Source organism: Microtus oregoni, unplaced genomic scaffold (assembly GCF_018167655.1).
Source record: "Microtus oregoni isolate MIOR12 unplaced genomic scaffold, Mior012 000008F_ref0000371, whole genome shotgun sequence".
Taxonomy (NCBI): Eukaryota; Metazoa; Chordata; class Mammalia; order Rodentia; family Cricetidae; genus Microtus; species Microtus oregoni.
This window is the reverse complement of record NW_024543067.1, coordinates 25,587,005-25,602,461: the sequence shown is the minus strand read 5'-3', so window position 1 is coordinate 25,602,461 and position 15,457 is coordinate 25,587,005. Positions and strand designations below refer to the sequence as shown.

Here is a 15,457-nt window from a genome sequence, read left to right as displayed (position 1 = left end):
TATACACAGTTACCATTTCAGTCAGTGCTTGAGGAAACTAGATTCACAGAGTCAAAATAATTTACCCATGGTTACAGTCAACAATCGGTGGAACCAGGAATTGAGATTTTAATTTACTTGACATCAAAGCAGGATTTCTAATGACTATCCTAAGTGTGTGGGGTGTACCAGCTTCTTCTTTCATTGTGTTTCACACTCAGATGACCTGCATGGCATGCTGGGAACTTTACACCCCCTCCCCCATCACACTCCTCAGGAGAGTACTAATTCATTTCGTGGGGTCATTTCCACATGCAGGTAAAAAAACTATAGTTTTATACATCTGAACAAGAAGTAAGCTGTGCACTGGGATGGGATTGGCTCTGTGGATTAAATGCCAAGAAACAGAGAGCAGGCAAATCTATAGCATCATAGTAGGAAGGTCTTCCCCTGTAGGTTCCCTTCTGGATTTTTGGCTTACTTGTTTTTCCTACCCAGCCCCCTAGTTAAAGGGTAGCTTGGGACGTTGAACCTCAAGGTTTCATGATGGAGCCCAGAAGAAGGTACAATAGTTTCCAGGTTATGGTGAATTGTGCATATATACCGTTCATCCCCATAGTCCACTTCTCAGCATTGTCGAAGTGCGTGTCTCCTCCCAAGCCTTCTCCAGGTGCAAATGCATGGGCCAGAGTCCCTCGAGGCCCATCAAATGGGTAGGAATCCCCGTGATCTAAGTGGGAAACATCAATCATATCAAGGCATAGTAATTCTGGGCAGAAGGCGATCAACATTCTCAACAGCGTTGGCCCTTAAATGAGCTTTTCAATATTTATCTTTGAAAGACCTTTTTAAATTATGTGTGTACTCCCTGTGGGAGTATGTGCTCATGTGTGCAGTGCCCAAGGAGGCCAGAAGAGGGCGTAGTTGCAGCACAAGTGCTCTTAACTGCCACGTCATTTCCCTGGCATTAATACTCATTCTTAAGTATAGAAAAGGTCAAGGGTCATGGAATTGAAAAATAGAAAGATTATTTTGTACTTCAAAGATGCGTTGCAAACAGGCAATCTTTGTGCTAATGGTTTTCATCACAACACACAGCATATGGTAGATGGTCACACAACACAGATTACAGAAGGAGAAAGAACTGAGGGACATTTGGTAGCAGCCAGGCCCACTGACTGATTACAATATAAACCTGTCAGCAAAGTCCAATTCCTCTGAAAGGGTTTAGTAAACTGAAAGTGTGCTTTCTGTTTGCATGGCATAACATAATTTAAGTGCAAAAAAATCAAAAGAAAATGTCTTTGTAATTTTGATAGCTGCACATGTAAAGTCTATGAAAGAAAAGGTGGTCGGGGAAATCCCGGTACCCGGGGCCTTTGGCGCTTTGTTCTGCCCTCTGTAGTTAGCAGCATCATGACTCGACAGAAACCATCTGAAGGATGGACAGAAGCTACTGCTCTTGAATTCTCAGAATTTTGGTGACAGTGCTCGATTTTTCGTTTACTTAAAAATTGGTATTTGTATTTCATTTTATTAATTTGTTAGTTTTAAATGTATTTACTTTGTGTGTGAGAGAGAGTGGCTGTACTCACTGTTATGTGGAGATCAGAGGACAACACAGGGAGCCGGTCCTCTCCTCCCACCAGGCAGGTTTTTGGGATCGACCTGGGCTACCAGGCTTGACAGCAAGGGCTTTGCTGGCCCAGTCACCTCACTGGCCCTGTTTATCGTTTTTAAAGCCCCACCCCCGGATTCAGTATGCTATTTCTCAGCTCTCATTTGATGCAGTTCCATCAGGTCTGTGTGTTCTGAGAAGTGGAAGGGAGATTGGCTGGTTTCTAGGCAGCCTTTGTGCTAGGAGACAGAAGACCAGCTTGAAAGACAAGGAATCGCAAATCAATTCCATGTACCCTGAACTTACCCTGACTCACAATGTCCTGCCATTTCACCAAGTGCCCTTGATGCCTGGCAGGAACAGGACCTGCCAAAGGCTACCTTCCACTCAAGGCCATTTCATGGCTCCCTTGGCCTCCCCTCCCCTCCCTCCTAAGCACATTCCCTGTAGCAACACCAGACTGGAATAAGCTCAGGGCTCAGACTGTCTTGGGCACTTAGCAGCATTATCTGGGCAGGGGAAGAGGGAGTGACATTCATCTTCACTGCTGTAAGTGGAGGAGGGGAGTGTTTTAGGGGCATCCTGTTTCTTCTGTTTCCTGCAAGGGTTTCTCTGCAGGGGAGAAAATGGAGTAGCAGGCAGGTAGAGGAAAACGCACATGCACTTCCCAAGAGTAGTGTTTAAGCAGGGTGGGCCCTGAATGCTACCTCTGTAACTATTGCACAGGGGTGGCGACCACAGGGTCCCTGGGGAATTGACTTCCTTAGAGGGGACTCCAGCTAGAAGAATATTGGGCACTATGAAACCAGGTAATAGTGATAAACATTGTTATGGGAAACCCTGGAGTCGTCTGGCCCCCTAGTCAGTAGGAAACTAAAGCTGATCGAACTGTCCTCTCCTGGGGTGGAGCCACAGTGAAAGAGTAGCTCAGACAGTGCTGAGACTGCTCTATCCTGCCTTCTGAAGGGATGCTCATCTTTGCCCCCGCCTTTACCCATCCCAGTGCTATGGGATGAAGCCCTGAGCTGATCAAGCCTTAAGTCTGTCAAAGGAGCAAGTTCGGGGCAAAGAACCCAAGAAACAGTACAGTACCTCCAGTTTCAAAAGATATCATGATATCTGCTTCCCCAGAGTTTATCCTAACGAAGTTCAGAGGGACGGCGGTGCTCCAGGCACGCAGGGCCATCTCCACAGCCTTGTCCACCTCAGCAGGACTCATGGAAGGTGTGTACTTAGAGACTCTGGACAAAGGAAAAGCAGATGTGTTTCAGTGACTGCTCCCAAACAGACAGGCAGAGGAACTGCCCGGGCTGCTCACAGACCACAGGCCCGGCTCTCCATAGCATAGACTGCTCACAGAGCACAGGCCCGGGTCTCCATGGCACAGACCACAGGCCTGGGTCTCCATGGCACAATTTGTTTTTTGTTTTCTTTTTCCTGAATCAGTAGTTCTTGCCCTGCTTTGTAACATCCCGGATTGTTTCTTGTCCAACAGGACACTACAGAGAGACCTAGAAGGCAGAGACATCCAGCCCTGGACTTTTGAACGGTTAGTTCTCGTTGTTGGAGGGTTTGCTACTTCAATTCTTTATCAAAGGTCAATGGAATTTCCCCAGGGTTGGAGAGTGGCCTGTAAGTGTGTGTGTGTGTGTGTGTGTGTGTGTGTGTGTGAGAGAGAGAGAGAGAGAGAGAGAGAGACAAACAGACAGACACAGGAGAGACAGAGAGGCACAGTTTCTTTTAAAATTTTTAAAATTTGCTTTTTAAAAGGTTTGTTTTTATTGTATGTGTATTGGTGTTTTTTGCTTGCATGTATTGTCTGTGCATAATGTGTGCAATGCTCATGATAGCCAGCAGAGGGCATCGATCCCTAGGGAACTGGAGTTACAGAGGGCTGTGAGTCGCCTTGTGGGTACTGAGAATTGGACCTGATCTTCTGCAGGTGCTTTTAACTGCTGAATCATCTCTCCAGCCCTTTGTGTGCTTTCCTTGAAAGGATTTGTTAGCCTAGAACAGAATGCTCACTGGGGTGAGAAGAGGCCTGAGCTCTCTTGGGAGAGTCCAGGGGACAACTTAGAAGAGCATAGAGGTTTTTCTGGAGACAAGTGCAGAGTTGCTGGATCCCAGGGTTCCCTCTGTGCTGAAGCCCAGAGATTGGAGTTCTGCTAGCAGTGAAAGGGGGGAAAGAATTTCACCTGGGACTCTGGACTGGGCTGGAATAATGGCTGCAAAATGAGGAGGCAGATGTTCAGCAGCCGACTTTGGAGGTAGATCTGAGGCCACAGCCTTTTCTCTAGCTTTGACTCGTGTCTAACACAGACAGACACATTTGCCAAATGCAGGTACTTGGCAAATGGAAGAACAAAGGCTAGCTGTTTAGGATATCCTAGGACTCTCAAACTTTAGGGTCCGTGACAACAGTCTAGCAAGCTTGTTGAATGTACTGGCTTAGTTTTGAAATCTGTACTTTAGCAAGTTTCTTAGATCATTCTCATACAGGTGATATGATCTGAGCTAGCACACAAGACCAAAATCCTAGGGTACTCAAAATAAAGACCAAGAAAGGAGAGGGAAAATTGTTCAGTTCTGGACCATTTAATGATTTAAAAATACTCACACCCCTCTGTCATACAGTCCTATGGTTTAGGCCCAGGCTAGACAATACCTCGTCATTCCCTCTCGATACAGGCGGAGCAACTGTGTCCTTGAGTTGATGGTGTAGCTGAGACAGCCAAGAGAAGGATGGGGAAAAGAATAACACAAGAGAAAGGGAAGTGGAGAAAATCCTGACCTGGGGTCTACGGATTGAAAACCATGAGCTGATGGTGTGAAGGCAGTGTTCTTTGGAGATGAGCTCCGTGCCAGACTGGGCTCTCAGCACTTTTTAACGCGGTGTGTTATCTCGTCCTCTCAGGCCCAGGCAGTGGGTAATGATGATGATCAAGGCCTGCACTTTGTGGTTAGGGGGAGCCCAGTCCTGCTCTGTCTGCTTTCCAGGCTGTGCCCAGGAGCACTCTGTGTGCTTCCTGCCTTCCATGTGCATCAGCTATGTTAGTTACGGGAGTTATTCCGACATTCACGACCCTGCTGTTAACTGTGCATAGCAACATCATAAAATTCTAGGACACAGTTGAAAGAATTATGAAAAGATGTCATGAATTTATCTTTTTTTCCCTCTAAGAGCTTAAACTGTAGTTGTTTCTCAGACTGTGGTGAACTTTTCTTAGGCTACCCCATTGCTTTGATTTCTTTGGCCTGAGTGGCACCTTGTGGACGGGGCCTCTAATAGCAGGTAACAAAAGTCCCCACCAACTTCTTGTCTTGTGTGGGATCACCAGGTTTGTCAGAAGGGTTTAACAATCTCCTTCACCAGGGAACACATGACTCTGGCCAGCACGGCTTGCTGGTTTTTGTATTGTAAATAGTGCCCGACCATCAGGGATACCACATTGGCAACAGTCAAGAGGCCACTGTGGAGTGAGGAGATTAGTCAGGTAAAATAGACACGGATAAGCTTGTGAATCTAGGTAGGGGGAAAACGGAAAAGTAGGAAGTAATATATTCTGGTTAGCTCTGTTTTAAAATACACTCTACTTGTAAAGTTACATCATTGTGTATCAAGAAGCCCAGGAAGCTCTTGGGAACATAACGATAAACCCCAGAATCCCTGCCATTGCAGCTGGCTCCTGCTGTAGCAAGGAAACTGTCTTCTTCCCACCTGCTGAAGTGTGCAGCAACACAACCCTGCTCATCTCCAGGTCTCATCCAAGTGTTCTGGTCCTGGCAATGTAACGGGATCCAGATCCTGGAGCCCACAGAATCCAGATCCTGGCCTTCCCCAAAGCTAGCTTACTGTTCAGCTGCCTCCCCAGCCTCAGTTCCACCACTCCCTTGCCATGCCCTCTCCTGCACTTCACTAGTGTGCTTGGGCACTGGGACTGGCAACACGAGGGTCCATCTCACTCAGCTTGGTTGGTAGGTACAAAAATCTGGCATAGAACCACCCAACGATATACCCACTAGGCCTATGTGAGGCCCAAGCCTGACAGCGCCACCCACCTCCTTCAGGGTCACTGAGGCTGAGGAGTGGGCACCCTGGGTGATGCTCTTTAGGTTGGGCTATCCTCTAAATGAGCCCTGGAGTGGATCAAGGAATCTAGAGCAGGAAATTTGCTCTCTCTACTGAGAGCTCAGGAAGGAAGAACCAAAGCTCCTGTTGGGCGGCCTCCTCTGTCTAAACAGGAAGATACCAGATGATGGGGCAGTACCAGGCAGGCACCATGGGTAAACGGGACTTGAAGGTGCAACTGGCTTCAAATCAGGGTCAGGAGCCACTTCTGTATGACTGGCCAGCCAGATAGCTCCCCCTCTGCTGCCCCAGAGCCCACTGAGGGCCTGTGAGGACAACTCTTTCTCCTTGTTCATGTCTGTCTCCCCCTAAAGACCAGAAAGGAGAAGGATGATCCGTGCACCTTTATATTCCACAAACTGAGTGCCTATATTAGCCAAAATCATCAGCAAATGATTTGTGGAATTGGTGAATGAATATTATTAATGAGTCTTTGGCAGTGTATGTGTGGGAAAGGGTGGGGTGAGGGTGGAGGCCAAACTCCAGTGTTGTTTCTCACGAGACATCCATGCTTTTTCTGAGGTGGTGTCTCACTTGGCTTCTAGTCTCTCATTTGATTGAGTAGCCGAGCCCAACTGGCCAGATTAAAAGGTTATCAGTCCTACCCAAGGGCTACTTTAATCTTAGCTGGTCAGGTCTGTAATGGAGAGATGGACAGCTATCCTGAGATTAGATTTTCGAGAAGACAGCTGGAGAGATTCTACTCTTTCTCATGGCTGTTGTGGGTTCTGCCTTCCCCACAGATCAAGAGCAAGAGAGTTTGGGAAGAAAAGGAGAAGGTGAGGCGCGTCTTTCTCTTTGAATTGGGAAAGACTCAATCTCATTACCTGTATGTCAAAATATTTTTTTTCCATTTGGGTTCACCTGGGAAGAGGCGGTAGTTGGCCACATCAGGGACGCCACAGCGAGGCCTCTTGATCACATTCATGGTACTCGGGTCCAACTTCCCAGTGACTTGGAGGCCAAAGAAAGATTGCAGCTCCTTAATCTTCCTGACCATGGGGTTGCCTTGTCTCGCCACCATCTCACCGGCCTGGGGGCCTCCTTTGTGTGTGTAATACTTGTCAAGGTAGTCCTGAAAGGGAGAGCAGGCTGACACATTGGTGGTGTGGTTGGTGAGCGCCCTACGCACCCCTACTCAGCTGGTGGTGTGGTTGGTGAGCACCCTACGCACCCCTACTCAGCTGGTGGTGTGGTTGGTGAGCGCCCTACGCACCCCTACTCAGCTGGTGGTGTGGTTGGTGAGCGCCCTACGCACCCCTACTCAGCTGGTGGTGTGGTTGGTGAGCGCCCTACGCACCCCTACTCAGCTGGTGGTATGGTTGGTGAGCGCCCCTACGCACCCCTACTCAGCTGGTGGTGTGGTTGGTGAGCACCCTACGCACCCCTACTCAGCTGGTGGTGTGGTTGGTGAGCACCCCTATGCACTCCTACTCAGCTGGTGGTGTGGTTGGTGAGCGCTCCTACGCACCCCTACTCAGCTGGTGGTGTGGTTGGTGAGCGCCCCTACGCACCCCTACTCAGCTGGTGGTGTGGTTGGTGAGCGCCCCTACGCACCCTTACTCAGCTGGGGCAGGGTGCAATAGTCCTCATATAAATAGGGTATGTCTTCTTATTTTAAAAACTTTGACGTATTTGCATAGATGAAACATGTTTGCCAAAACTTATTAGTGATTACTTTTGTAGACCGTTCTCCTCCCCTACAGCTTTTGCGTGTGTGTGTGGTATACACATGTGTGTGCGGGCATACTTGCTTGTATGGGCTCATGTGGAAACCACAGGTTGATGTTGGTATGTCATTCTTAATCATGTAATATAGAACACATAATGTATAATGTGAAATAAGTAGGTTTTTTTTCCCCCCAAGAGACACAAAGAAGCCACTGTATGGACTGGAGATCTTAACTAGTTTTGGTGGGTTGTGGGTGAGCTTTCTTTTTATAGGGTGGTTTCCTGAAACAGGCTCACTACCCTCTGAGGCAAGAAAATGAGCCATAAATTATTAGGCTTCTTGCATATGAGACTCAGGGAACATTATGGAGCAGGGGGTCGGAAGACTGGAGGAGACAGAGTCCCAGGAGGAGTAAGGTGCAACAGAGTCCTTTGGACGTGATGGGACCCCTGCCTGTAACACAGAACCAAGCCAGTCAACACTGCAGCAGGGATGCAGGAGAAGCATATGAGTCCCGTGATGGCTGCTGAGAGAAGGGGATCACTTTCCTTAGAGGCAAGCCTCCTTGTAGGTTGACGTGTTCCAGTGGTGGCCCACACCTCTGTGCACGTGAGCAGTACCAGCTGGACTCAGAGGGCAACAAAAAGGAGACAGAGGAAAAAAATACAGGGCATGAAGTTGGGAGGGAGATTGGGAAGAATCCAGGAGTTGGGGAGGAGCAGTAATGAATATGATCAAAATACATCACACACGTGTATGAAATACTCAACGAGTAAAAAAAACATTAGCTCCTCCCTGCACTACCAGGTTTCACCCACACAGGATACCTTGATCACCCTGCTGTGTGGATATTCCCCTGGGAGCAGGGCCACCTGAACTGCACAGGATCGCACAAATGCATAGTGGAGGCCCATATTTGGGTCAGGAATTTTCCCTGCCCACTGTGGCCAGAGAGTTAGAATCCTACATTTAAGTTTAGTTGATTATTTATTGTGTGCAAATTTTTATATTTTATAACTTTATAAAAATTCTATAAATAAATAAAAACATTTATCTCTACATTAACCATAGACTTAACTATTTATAAATTATGCCTAGTATACTAACATATACTAGATATATTTAAATGTTGCAAGCAAGCGGTATACGTTTGTTTTTAGGGTGTGAACCTGGAGACACTGGCGTGCTGTGCAAGTGCCCTACTGCTGGGCCACATCCCACCTACAACGGGCGATTTGTTAGAAAGATTATCATATATCCATGTGAACCAAAGCTAAGTATATACTAAGATCATATCTTTAAAAAATATTTACTGGCATAGAGAATGTTCTCAATGGAACAACAACACACAGAATAAAAGGGAAGAGAAATCTGTGTTGGAGTCCTGCAGTTTCGGAAGTAAAGAACGTGTATACAGTGAGCAATGACGGGAGGCGGCGAGGCCTGAGTGCCAGTGCCGTCGTCTGTGCACAGGGCAACTGCAGGCGACTCTGCCTTTCCCTTTCGTGCTCCATACGTTTTCTGTGGTGACGTCGGCCGTTGTTACAGTTCATGTTCCATTTCCTCTCTCCCGTCCCCAGAGGAGGTGACTTTGCCGGGGAACAGCCCTTGGGAAGTTTGGCTAAGGAGCTAAGAGTGCTGCTGTTGCTCTTCCAGAGGACCCGAGTTTGGTTCCTGGCACCCAGTTTGGATGGTTCCCAACTGTCTGTACCGCCAGCTCGAGGAGATCTGACTTTCTCTTTGGGTCTTTGTGAGCACATGTGTGTGGCACACATGCATCCAAACACACACAAATAAAAATAGATCTGAAACATTTTTTAAAATTTTAGGACTTTCAACTCGGATGAGGAACACTGACCTTCAGGGAAATTATGTTTCTGGCTCCATCTGTGCTCAGGGCTTCTTTGTTTTTCTTTTCTTTTCATTTCCTCTTTCTTTCTGAGGCTGAAGCTGCATTGAGGACTTCTAGTTTATGGCAGCTTGAGGTGATGTCTCAGTTATGCTCCTCGGAGAACAGGGAACTGCGTCTAATTCCTGATGCTCAGTATTTCTGCGATGGTTTCAGTTTCAAGGATTTCCCCCCTCCCCACATTGTTTGAGAATGTGCTAGACTCGACCTTCTGATGTCTGCTTTATGAGATGTAACCTTAGAAGGGGGGTATTTATGGTAAATTCGGCAAACCCGGCATTTACTGTTGTTAAAGTGCCATTGTCACAAACAAGGACACAGGGACCAGGGAGAGGTTACTAAAGACTCAACAGTCAAGAGAAATAATAAATCTGTACAAACACTGGGCAACCCCCTAAAACCAATGCCAGAAAGTCCTTAAAACCCCTGAAAATTTTACATGCTAGCAGGATCATCTGGGTCAGGGGTAAAGGGTGCCCTGGGACTCCCACCCTAGCATAGGAGGGGAGCCTGCATTCTAAGAGGTGCAGTCCCTGCCCTGCTGCCTCCTGGCACAGCCCCATACCTGGAAAGGTATGTGATGTGGGATTCCCCTCTGTATGCTGCGAATACCATAGGTGAATAAAGAAACTGCCTTGGCCTGTTGATAGAGCAGAACTTAGCTAGGCAGGGAAAACTAAACTGAATGCTGGGAGAAGGAAGACAGAGTAGAGATAAGCAATGTAGCCCTGCTGGAGCTGGATGGAACCTTACCCGGTAAGCCACAGCCACGCGGCAATACACAGAATGCTAGAAATGGGCCAAGCAGTAATTTAATTAATACAGTCTCTGTGTAATTATTTTGGGTCTGAGCTGGCGAGCCGTCAGGAACAAACAAGTGACCCCCCCTTCAACAGGTATGAGCAGTGATTCAGAGGGACATATTTTTTAAAAAGAGAAAGTATGAGGTTGGGGTGGGGAATGTTGACAGGATCTGGGTGGATTTGGAGGGTGGGATGAAGGTGGTTGAAATATATTGTTTGCATGTATGAAATTCTCAAAGAATAAATAGAAAGTTAAAAACCCCAAAACCTCAAAACCAAAAGCAGCCCATGCTTGCCTTGGCCACAACCTCACCCTCAGTAAGAACGAGTTAATTTTAAAGCTACAGACAAAAGGATTAGCGGTGTCTACAAGCTACTGATGGAACTAGGGGAATCTCCTTTTTTCGGTTGTGGTTTTTATGTTTTCTCCTATGAGGCTACACAATGCTTGTAATGTTTTTCTTTTCCTTTAAATTTTCCGCAGGTTGTCAAACCTACAGCTTTAAAAGTTTAAGGCTGAACTTAATAGATGGGATCAGAGCTGTCAGTTTTAATGAAATAAACTCAGAAGTTATTCCTACTTAATAAAAGAACAAAGCCAAGTCACTGCAATGACATTAAGGAGATGGTGATTCCTGAGGCAATGGGTTAGGAATGCCTCTATGGAGGACTCTCGTTCGTTCTGAGTTAGGGTGAGGCTTGTGCTGTGGGCACTTTCTTGCCAGAGCTGTTGACAAGGCTTTGGCATTCTTTCTGCAGTCAAGGTGTTCCATTTTGCACTTAGAGGTATACTTGGAACTGTCCCGTTTTATAGGCCACTACTTTGATGCTGTCCTTGGGTCACAGGTTTCCAGACTTACTGGTGTCCTCCCACCTGCACCGCCCACACGGTTCAAATCACTAAGTTTCAGCCTTCACTCCAACTGTCCTCTGCCTGCTTCTTGTCTAATGTTTGACAAATAAAAGTAGCCGAGGCTAAGAGGGTCTGTTTCTGCTGGCTCCCTGCCAACATCTTAGGACTCAAGTCACTGGTTTGAGGAGCGGCCAGAGTATGCTTTCTTCCCCTATCTCTCAGAGTCATCAAAAGAGGTTTGTAAGGACTTTGACGCTATCTGAATGCAGGCTGTACAGAACAGGCCAGGGCAATTCTTTGAATTCCTCCCACTTTAGCTTTCTGGCCAGCTTCAGCCTTCCTGACTGTCTTCCCTACTGAGACGGTACCAATGTGTTTCTTTACCATGTGGATGTCGAGAGTAGAGCTCCGCCATCTCTTTAGTCCCTGTTTGTAACTCTTCAAAGTTATGAAAATAGTTTAAAAGCTAAAATGTTTTTATGGTATAATATTCAGCAAGAAAAATAGAAGCCAAAATTTAAAGATAATAGCAATTAGAAAAATCTTTGTCACAGAAAAGAAAGTGGTACAAATGGCTCCAGAATCTAGGATCCTCTTTTGGATGGTTTAATTTTTCATAAGCGTGTGGTAAGTACTGTGTTGAGAGACCCTCCAGAAGCTGTTTTAGACGTCATGTCAACAGCACCAGGTGGTGCCCACGTTCTGATAGGCTGGGCTAGTGGGCTTTGACTTTATGAAGGTGCGAGGGTGATATGCCCTCTCAATACAAACCGCACTACAAAGTTTCCCTCTTGGTCTTTCCCTAGACTGGAAGTGTGGGGTGCGGCTCTCTCTGGATCCCGAGCCTCGGCCATGACCACAGCTCACAGCCACACAGTAGCCAGGCCAACGCCGGCTAACCGCAGAGTGCTGTGCGCCGCGCAAGAGCTTTGGGTAAGCTGTGGGACCTACGGTGAGGTTATCAAGACACAGCACCACTCTAAACCAAGAAACATCTACACTGTTTGAAAAAGCAAGCCATGAAGTAGTCACTCTCCCCCTCTTCCTCCCTCACTGTGTGTATGCTGGGGAGTGGAGGAAGGACCTCGGGTACGGTAGGCAAATGCTCGACTACTGAGCTGTATTCCTAGCTCTGCCCACCCATATTACATCTACTGCCCCATCCTATCATTTCAAAGCCCTAATGCAGATCAACAAACCCAGAACTTAAGGATTTATAAATAAATGAAGTAAGGACTGTTTAAGTTCTCAAGTGCAGATGTTTGTCTGTGGGTTTGGGGACACAGATGTCTGGGTTGTTATTTCGTAGCTAGCGGTTTCTGAGGAAAAGAGCAGAGTGGAAGATGCCTTCTAGTTACCCATGTTTTTCATGGTCTCTGAGCTCCGCCACACAGTGATTACACCCCACACTCCTCTACACTGGACTCCTGCACTTAAGGATGCTTTTGCCAGCTTGCCCTGCCTCCAGGATTTTCCAGGACAAGCTCATTCTACAGCTGAGGCTCATCCCAGATGTGACTGTCTGAGAGGTTCCCTGGATGGGACACAGTCCCAGTCAGCCAGTCTCTTTCCGGTGTCTCTTCCTACTTTCTAAAATAAGCTTGTGCACGTGAGAGACACGTTTGCTTTCTCCCTTTACCCTCCTTCCGGTCCCGCCATTCTCCCGTCAGCACCGTGAGAGAAGAGACAGACTTATCTTCTCAGCCGCGCTTTGGCGCTCATACTGCCCAGAGGCCACCAGTAACAATAGACACTGCTTGTTTGCATTGGGATTCTGTGAGCTCCCAAGGCTGATGCTATGGATATTTCTGTAAGCTACATGATCGCATATAAATTGTTTCTAGTTTTTGGGTTTAGCATGACAGATCTGCCCTCATCTTTGTGTACTCTCAAAGAATATGCTCATTCCAGAGCAGGTGCCTGGGCCTGCTGCAGCAGGAACATCTGTGTGGCAGGTGACACAGTACCGAAGGTACAACAGAGGCTTACATAGAGAATGAAATAAGAGTGTCCTAACAGACCTCAGCACCTCAGTCACTCCATTCTTTTGAAATGCGTCCCCACCCCACAGATGACCAGACTAGCAAAGATGACTTGACCAAAACTTTCTGACCTTAGTCCTATTTCAAGTGGGACCACGTTAATTCCTCTGTAAAGAGCTGCCTTTTGGTTTCTGCAGACCATAGTCAACCATTATCGGACAACAGCCTGTAATCTAATGGTCTGGCCACGGTTGGCTGGGAGAGTGTCTGACTAATGTCAGAACCCCCACTGGCTCAGATCTATTCTGGTAGAGCACCACCTGCTCTGTGTGTCAGGAAGTGGGTACCACAAAAGCTTTGTAGTTTCTGGAGGGGGAATTACATATGGAGAAAAAGGACCAGGAAAACACAATTTAAAATTTTAGTGCCTGGAGCTACTTTGAATTGAGTTCATCACACATGGGCTCTAGAGGAAGAAAGTTGGCTCAAGTGGGCGTCTACTCTTGATGTTGCCGTCTTCTGGGGAGGGGGTGTCCCATCTTCTGGGGAGGGGGTGTCTACTGTCAAGCTGGACTCGCTTATTCATATGCAGGGCTGTTATTGCAAATGTTCCCTGAATTCTCTCATGTTGTAAAAGAAACTGATCAACCCAAATGGTCGAGTGTCAAAACAATTGGTAGGGACAGTCAAGGGTGCATAGGTGACAGATGCCTAGCTCTTAGCCGGACCAGATAGCAGCCCCCAGGCAGAGATGTACATGTGCATGCTATACTTTCACCAGACTCCCAGGAGAACCAGGCACACATCTACAAATACCTTTCACCGTAGCTAGCCATTCTGTCATCCGAGATCTGGTCCTACAGGTTAAAGATCACTCTTCTCCATTAACTGACTTCTCTGTATTTGGGATGATTTCCAGCCATGAAATCTTTACAAAATTCTAATATAATTGTTTATCCTTTCCACCACAGTCAGTTCCTTCATAGTCCATTCAGGTGCAAGAGACCACAAGGGGGAAAGGGAAGTTGAGGTAAGGGTTGTGGAGAAGCACAGGAGGGAGAAAAGACCCTCTGGTGAGAAGAAAGCTTGGTCTGTCTTAAATTCTGAGTAATGCTACCTGGAGCACAAAAGTCATTTTTCAAAATGCAAACCTAAGAAAATTTTCCCATGTGGATGCTGAGCACTCAACATTAAATTCACAGCCTTGTTTTTGAATTTTGTATGTTGTACAACTCCACTCATATTCTGTATAATGTGATACATCTACACAGATACATCTACTCAGCCATGAATTCATCCACGGAACACACACACTTAAGAGCACTAGGAACGGATCTTAGATGGTGTGGTTCATCAGACTTCTGTGGACATTAATAGATTTTTGTTGACTTTCTCATATGCCCTGTTGGGTGTTCTGGGTTAGGAGTAGGATGAGGGATGGGGTGGAGAGTCACAAACCTGTGCGAGGTGGTAGCTGCTCCTGAAGGTCCTAGGAGTGGCTGCAAATAGGGTGGGGACTGCGGTGGCAAACTTTAGAGCTGTGATAAGGACAGCAAGGCCAGAGGCAGGTAGCACCTTCATTTCCTCTTGGTCTCGTGGTAAATATGTCAGCCCAGGGGGTGGCAGACAGTGCACCCCTGCCCCTGGACCTGCGCTCCTTTTATAGAGTTGCACAGGTCTGGGCTTTGCAAATGATGATTCATGTCTCAAATGGTAATTACACAGATGGTGTCTCTCTCTGATGATGGGGTAACAGCCCTGCACAGGGCCAGGGAAAGCTTTCTTCTTTGTGACTGACCCAGTCACAAAGGAGAGAAATGGTCACATTTAATGAAGCTTGTTAGCTATGTGCACAAATTGGGGTGAGCTTGATTGATCTGAATCCCACCCAATGGAACCATTTGGTTAGCCCTGCCTTCGGATCCCCTTTCCATTCTGATTACAGAAAAGATAGGGGCCTGTGGCTCTCTACTGAACCTTTACTTGTGTCTGCTGGCAGGCCTAATGACCTGGGTCCCAGGGACCCGCATGGCAGAAGCAGAGAATTGGTTCTTCCAAGTGATCCTCTGAATTCTATATGCATGTCACAGCACCTTCTGCATGCCCCCTCCCATGAATACATACATAAAATAAATAAATGCAACTTTGAAAATGAAAAAGTTAAATGTTTAAAATGTAGTTGGATTATGATACAATAGAGTTGTCTACACACTGAAGCCAACCTCCAGCATCCTGTATCTGCATTTCCCACAATGTTTCTCAGAGTGCTGCTGGTGGTTCTAAGACACACAAGGTCTCGAGTCATCAAGGCAACTATGCATTATACCATGGTACCATAACTAACAGAAGACTTTGCAATGAGATAACACCAGAGTGTTGTAGAATACGACTTTAAGATGTGTTGCATTTGTTTATGCTGTGGAACATTGGTTTAATGATGCATAGGTGTGTTGCATTTGTTTAACTTTGTGAAGCTGTGTTAGTTTGCCTGCCTAAAACACCTGATTGGTCT

At 46.8% G+C, this 15,457-nt stretch overlaps 1 protein-coding gene across 1 annotated transcript in view; it reads right to left on the bottom strand.

Annotated features, from left to right (window-relative positions):
• Positions 1 to 14,526, bottom strand: part of Mmp20 (matrix metallopeptidase 20) — a 40,022-nt gene extending 25,496 nt beyond the window's left edge. The window contains exons 1-4 of the mRNA XM_041657791.1: positions 14,404 to 14,526; positions 6,554 to 6,801; positions 2,690 to 2,838; positions 584 to 709 (exon numbers count right to left, since the gene is read on the bottom strand). Of these exons, the coding sequence (XP_041513725.1) occupies positions 584 to 709; positions 2,690 to 2,838; positions 6,554 to 6,801; positions 14,404 to 14,526 (646 nt within the window). The remainder of the gene's footprint in view (positions 1 to 583; positions 710 to 2,689; positions 2,839 to 6,553; positions 6,802 to 14,403) is intronic.
• Positions 14,527 to 15,457: the final 931 nt, after the last annotated feature.